The sequence below is a fragment of the Amphibalanus amphitrite genome, unplaced genomic scaffold, assembly GCF_019059575.1.
Source record: "Amphibalanus amphitrite isolate SeventyFive unplaced genomic scaffold, NRLGWU_Aamphi_draft 002225F_arrow, whole genome shotgun sequence".
NCBI classification, from domain to species: domain Eukaryota; kingdom Metazoa; phylum Arthropoda; class Thecostraca; order Balanomorpha; family Balanidae; genus Amphibalanus; species Amphibalanus amphitrite.
In genome coordinates this window covers 15,145-22,184 of record NW_024883715.1, presented here as the reverse complement: position 1 = coordinate 22,184, position 7,040 = coordinate 15,145, and the positions used below count along the sequence as shown (strand labels likewise).

At 49.4% G+C, this 7,040-nt stretch overlaps 1 protein-coding gene across 1 annotated transcript; it reads left to right on the top strand.

Moving 5' to 3' along the window:
* Nucleotides 1–6,138: 6,138 nt before the first annotated feature.
* On the top strand, nt 6,139–6,819 carry LOC122376651 (late histone H1-like). Its single transcript, XM_043356555.1, has one exon. It carries the CDS (start codon nt 6,206–6,208, stop codon nt 6,770–6,772), a length of 567 nt encoding a protein of 188 aa, XP_043212490.1. The 5' UTR covers nt 6,139–6,205; the 3' UTR covers nt 6,773–6,819.
* Nucleotides 6,820–7,040: the final 221 nt, after the last annotated feature.

Sequence of the window (7,040 nt, the reverse complement as noted above, 5' to 3'; positions counted from 1 at the left end):
GGCGGTACTCCGAACCAGTGGTTGACCAGAGGGAGCGGTGGTTTGCTTCAATGTTGATACAGGACCGCCCGGAGAGTGCCGACTCCTTATGAATATATATATATGTATATAGCAGCTGAGCATCCTTCATAATCCGTGATCCCGGTATGGCGGGAAACCTTAGCCAATCGGAGTGCCCAGATGGGTTGTCATGCCAACGGTTGCTTGGCAACGACTCAGAGTAGGGAGTCGGGGGGAGAGCTTGAGAGGGGTGGGACTAAATGCTTACTTCGAAATCTAAGCTACGTTGCGGCATTGGCGGTTATGTGCGGCGTGTATGCCGCATGATTAGTAAGAGGCGACCACTAAATTAAAGACTCAAACGCTCCGACCGGTTCTCAATGAATAACACTGCATACCAAAAATGCCAACCGCTCTCGTCATAAGATATTCAGCTTTAAATAACTAGGTTATCTACATCATCATTTTGAACCAAATTAATACTTTCAACTTAACTCACTCATTCCTTCCTTTGTTGTCTCCAAACAGTCGTTCGATTGTCTGGAAATCGTATGCTAAATCCCGTACCTGTATGCGACTGGTGCATATAAAGGCCGATAAAAGAATTTGAATAGGCTCTGGCATGCGATTTCCTGGCTACCCAAAAAAGTCTGTTTCAGTCTTGCTATCAAAACATGACCTCGCCCGCACAGGGGGGGTTGATGCAACCCCCCTAAGGTTTTTCGCGAATAACTCGCTTAAAAAGCGGCTGATCGCGACGAAACTTTCAGTACCCTCGCATTGATCAATTTAACACCCATCCTGAAAATTTCATGACCCTGACCCAAATGACCTTTGACCTGTGACCTACTTTTCGAGACCATGTTTGGCCGGAACCGCGATTCAGCGTATGTCGGCTCGCATTAGCAGCGCGTTTGCAGTCTTTTCGTGGTTTCAAGCGTTCAAACATGTGATATGATGTTGCCCCCATGCATTAGGGTGGGTGTCAAGGTCACCTGAAGGTCAGGTCAGGTCATTGACCTTTGGTGACCTCGGTTCACTTTTTCGAGTTTGACATGTTTCTAGGTCAGTTTTTTCGAGCTGAATTCGAATTAAGCAACCACATGAACGTTTACAAAGTAGTTTTGGTGCCTTCGTAACATGTTACGAGGCTGTCAGAGGCGGTTGACACCTACTACAAATACCTGGCAGGACCTCTACTGGTTGACCTGACCTGACCTAACCCGACCTGGCCTAAATGAATGAAGACATCATCTGTGATCAAAACTAGCATGATATTCGTGATCAGCACCCCGAAAAACCCCATAGCAGCCACACTACGACGTTCTAACAGGTCCCAATTTTCCCGCCTTTTGGGTCATTGACCTGACCTGGAAGGTCAACCGATAACCTAGGACCTTAAAATTGGGTATCATCGGCTTTCTCTCGTCACGGGCAACACGCTCGTTTTTTCCGCGAAGCTCTAGCTTGATCAGGAGCGAAACGGCAAGGGGTTATACCTTATACGTTCGCGGCTGAGTATTAACAGGGGGGGTACGCTCCGGCTGTTTAGCATTACGAAAAATGGTGACAGACGTTTGTGGAGGATTGTCGACGAACTCTTGTTCCGCGAGCAGTACTTACACGCTAGCGGAAAATTCACCAATCAGCGCTCGGCAGTACTCGACGCTGATTGGTCCGACGCTCGTGACGAAATTGCGGGGGACCGCAGTTATTCTCTATGGACCCGAATAGGCTTTTGGATTTCGGAGGAGTTTCTTTAAAATTATATGCTGTTTGGAGCTGTTTTCGAGTTGAAATATATTTCTTATGACTGTTAGCTATATAATGACACCATAAAATCATGATTTTAATAAATATTACCGATGTAATATCGGCCGAAAAGACATGCTGTCATGGCACGGACTGCCCTGCGGCTGATGTGGGGCCCCTAGTGCCAGCGTATGGTAATAATGGGTTGACGAAGGGTTATTGGAGAAACTTAGAGCCCCTTTAGCATTCAGTATAGGGTCATCAGAGGCCGGGAATGTCCATCAGGGGTCTGAGTAGGCCTGTCATAGGGGCATACATGACACATCATGGCCCATGGGTCAATGTAGATCCATTAGGGGCCGTTGAAGGGCCATCATTGTTCAGCGTGGGCTCGCAATTACCTCTGATGGGCATATGCCGTGCCCCGATGGACTAACGCTGGCCCCTGATGAACCATCACCAGCCCCTGATAGGTCTACAAAGCCCTCTGCTGGGTCCAAATTGGTCACTGATATGCCCAAATGGGCCACTGAGAAACCCGTACAACATCCCCTGACTGCACCTGCTGGACCAATGCCGTCCCCTCATGGGCCCACCACAGCTCTTGAATGACCTTTTCAAGTCCCCTGAAGTGCCTTTATTGGCCTAAATGGCCCCTGATTGACTGATGTGGTCCCTATTGGTCCTATATGGCCCCCATGAGCCCTCAACGTCGGCCTAGACAGCCTTACATTATATGCCACTGGGCCCTGTTGGGTCAGCACCGGCCCCCGATAGGCTTGCACACTGGACCCACCGGGCCTATACCGACCCATGAAGGGTCTATGTCGAACCCTCACGGACCTCCGATGACCACACGCCGACATGTGTGGCCCCATCAGCAGTGGTCCGTCTATCCCATGTACTTACGGTCTTTTTGGCCGATGTGACACCGGTAGTATATAGAATGTCATGATTAAATGTCGTTATTACACAGTCAAAAGTCACAGAAAGAATATCCAAGCTCAAAAATGGCCTCAAACCCAACAAAACTGGTATAAATCCCCTTCAAAAGCCGTAAGTCTATTAAACGCCATAGGGGAATAGCTACAGTCCCCCGCAATTTCGTCACGAGCATCGGGCCAATCAGCGTCGAGTATTGCCGAACGCCGATTGGTCGATTTCCGCTAGCCTGTAAATGCTGCTTGCGGATATAGTTTTGAACAAGTGAGGGTCGCGGCTACTAATTATCGCTTGTCACCACTTTTTCGTCGGGAACGTTCTACCTGGTTTATATAGCCTTGAGTATTAATTTGGTTCAAAACAATGATGTAGATAAGTTAGTTATTGAAATCTAAATATCCTATGACGAGAGCGATGGACATTTTTGGTATGCAGTGTTATCCATTGAAAACAGGTCAAAGCTATTGAGTTTTTAATTTAGTGGTCGCCGCTTACTAATCATGCGGCATACACGCCGCACATAACCGCCAATGCCGCAACGCAGCTTAGATTTCGAAGTAAGCATTTAGTCTCACCCGTATATGCTGCTTTGCGCGCAATAAGTGCCGCACTTTCAGCTGCCAAACTATTGCTTCCAAATAAAGTCGCTAGGAACAGCGGAGATCCCAAAAAGTAAGCAAAAGTAAAAGTCTAATATCTTGAAAACCGGTGAATATTTTTCGGTGAAATTTGGTAGATATTCGTTTTCGCTCTTTCTGAACCGAGCGACATCACTTTCATGCCATTTCATAAACTTTTTTGAAGGTGGGAACTGGGAGGGTCCCTTTAACATAGCACAAGTAAGTCACAGTAATTGAAATAGGCCGGTGGTAATATTGTCACACGAATGCAGCACGAACACAGATACGGCCGATTAGACGGCCGGCAGCGGGCAGCCGCTGCCAATATTCTTCAGGATAAGGTTGGGGCCGCTGTCGCCTGGCTGTCAGCTGTTGTGCCAGGCGGTCGTGCCGGTGGGCGGTAGCGGTATTCCAGAATTCCATTATTTACCTAATTGCTTTGCTTTTAAAGGGGTTTAAATAATAGACGATTCCGGGCTTGTCTCGTGAGGTTGTTATCATAATTAGGAGACGTTTGTTATTAATCTTACCGAGACCGTAGCATTTCAATGCAACAAATTCGGACGATCGTTCCCTAGTAGCACACAACATTGACTTCTAAGGTGTATTTAGCGGAATGCCCTTCATGGTCACATCTCGGTCACCCTTATAATACTCGCGAAAACATACCTTTACCGAAGAATAATCGGAAACCGGTACAGAAAGGGCGAGGAGCCTGTTTCCGAATATTCTCACGGAAACATTCCTTTACCGAAGAATAGCCGGAAAACAGTACAGAAAGGGCGAGGAGCCTGTTTCCGAATATTCTCACGGAAACATTCCTTTACCGAAGAATAGCCGGAAAACAGTACAGAAAGGGCGAGGAGCCAGTTTCCGAATATTCTCACGGTAACATTCCTTTACCGAAGAATAGCCGGAAAACAGTACAGAAAGGGCGAGGAGCCTGTTTCCGAATATTCTCACGGAAAAATACCTTTACCGAAGAATAGTCGGAAAACGGTACAGAAAGGGCGAGGAACCTGTTTCCGAATATTCTCACGCAAACATAACTTTACCGAAGAATAGTCGGAAAACGGTACAGAAAGGGCGAGGAACCTGTTTCCGAATATTCTCACGGGAAAAAGCTTTGATGGCCTATTTTTCGGAATGCCTTTTATGGTCACTTCTCGGTCACCCTTATAATTATCACGGAAACATACCTTTTCCGAAGACTCTTCGGGAAAACTACCAATCCCGTGGACTCCCATGGGAATTAGGCGGCATTATTGTAGGCATTTTTTATTCGGGTGCCACCGATGCCACTCAAGTGTCACGGTATGCAAGGCCCACCGGTCGTGCGATGTGCTCTTTCAGGAGAGACCGTACCGACTGGCATTTAACGACCGCTGACCGTTTTAAAGACTGTACGGCCGGCAGCGGGCGGTCCGGTCCTCGCCTCCGGCTAATTGAGGGGGAGACCGCGACAGGGGACCGCGCGTCCCCTGTCCCGTTGTGTCGGCTCGCAGAGTGCGGACGGGTGTGTTGAGTGTGTTGTGTCCAGTGTCGTCTGACGTCTCCTCCTCCGACTATGAAGGTTTCCGCCAGTTTCTGCTGTGTGACAATCAGAGCATTAATCCTAGTTATTGCAATGCTAGACCAAAAAACCGGCGCTGAAACGTTCACTTCAAAATGGCGGCGGTCACCATCGTCACTCATTTGCCAGCGGCAAAGGGGAAAAGTGCTGCTGGTAGCGTCATGTAGCGGGCCCAGGTAACGGTATATAAAAATAGATTCAGGGGACATGCGTGATGCTAAATGCACTTACGTAAGAATTTATTATCTAAGCTGAAAATGGCCTTTGTCTTAGTTCTTGGGCCGGAATTAAATAGCCGGCATTAACGTAACGTAAACGGAAGACCTGGCCAATTGCCAGCTATTAACTTTCTCCCTCCCCCGGCTATAGCCTCATGGCTTGCCGGGAGGACAAAAAAAAAATTGAACTGAATGTACTTAAAGGCCCAATTTATTACCGCTGTTACATAGGAACCTCCGCTTTGTTACAGGAGTGCGAGGCTCGACGAGCGACTCAACCGCAAGATGGCGGAGACTGAGCGGCGGCCGACGACGTGTGACGTGATGTGTGAAGTGTAGCTGACTCAAAAAGGTGAAGAGCTGTGCATATATCTTGGAATTGCAGTTTTCCCCGAATATTGACTGTGACGGTGACGCTGGAATATTTTAGGTAGCTCTCTTTCTAACCGATGACTGTTACATGCGGGTTCCTGCGACGGTTGGCGGTTCTCTTCTGTCATCTTTGAGCGCGCTTCTGGCTTCACACGGCGCCTGGCAGCGCCATTGGCGTATCTGTCTGTCTCTGTCTGTCTGAAAACTGCACAGCACGCTTCTTTTTCAAAAGTCATCCTTGAAAACGACAGCTGCGAGCCAGGTTTGTCGTCCGTTTGCAGACATTTGTAGCTTGAAAGGAGCGCAATCGATGCGTTGTAGATCCCGTTGGCTCCGTTCGTCAGCCGGTCATCGCTGCTTGTATATTTGTGCCGATGAAATGATGCCACGTCGCCGGATCACTGCAGCAGCTCGCCAACAGTAACTTGAAAAACAACCTGACTGCGCTCGACGTAGTGGTCTACTCCAAATCGACGGCTGCCAAAGGGAAGAAAAGTGTTGGCGCCACCACAGCGTGCGTGACTGCTCACCGCAACGAGTCCCTGGAAGCATTAGGGCGCAAACAAATGTCACCATTGTCGAGATCAGGCTGCCGGTTATCAGTAAACTGTTGCGTCAGTCGTGTTTGTCCGGACTGAATCGTCTATGGCAGCTCTCTGGCTTTCCAGTAAGCGCAAAAATTCAAAAAAGCGACTATTCAGGCTGACGATACCTGACGCCAGAAAAAGATGACCGAGTCTACCGCTGCCACCGCCCCTGCTGCTGGCGCCGCCAAGGCGGCCAAGGCAAAGGTGCCTCGCACCAAGCCGACGCACCCGCCCACCAACGAGATGGTCCAGGGAGCCATCAAAGGTCTGAAGGAGCGAGGAGGCTCGTCGCTGATCGCCATCAAGAAGTACATTGCAGCGAACTACAAGGTCGACGTTGAAAAGCTGGCGCCGTTCATCAAAAAGGCTCTCAAGACTGGCGTCACCAGCGGCGCCCTGGTGCAGACTAAAGGCAAGGGTGCCAGCGGATCGTTCAAGCTGTCTTCCGCTGCTGCCAAGCCGGCCAAGCCCGCCGCAAAGTCGCCTAAGAAGCCGGTGGCCGCGAAAAAGACCCCAAAGAAGACTGCTGCCAAAAAGTCGGCGGACAAAAAGAAGACCGCCAAGTCTCCCGCCAAGGCCCAGAAGCCCAAGGCCAAGCCAACCAAAGCAAAGAAGGCCAAGTCGCCGGCGAAGAAGCCCAAGGCACCGAAGCCCAAAAAGACGGCTGCCAAAAAGCCTGCCGCCAAAAAGGCCCCGGCTAAGAAGTGAACGATGTGCCTGACCATTCCGCTGGCACATGTCAATGGCTCTTATCAGAGTCATCTAATCGTCTGGTCTTTGTCTTTTTAAGCACAGATGACATCTGGATCTCCCCACTCTCCTGGGAGACGACCATCCACTTCTCCTCGAAAAACTCTTCGCATTTCTCAAGGACGCGCAACTTCTCCACGAACTTCAACCCCCGGCCTGGCCTAGTGCCAGAAACTTCCTCCTCTCCTACATTCTTCTACGCCATTTTCTCTCCGCCGCGCCGTTG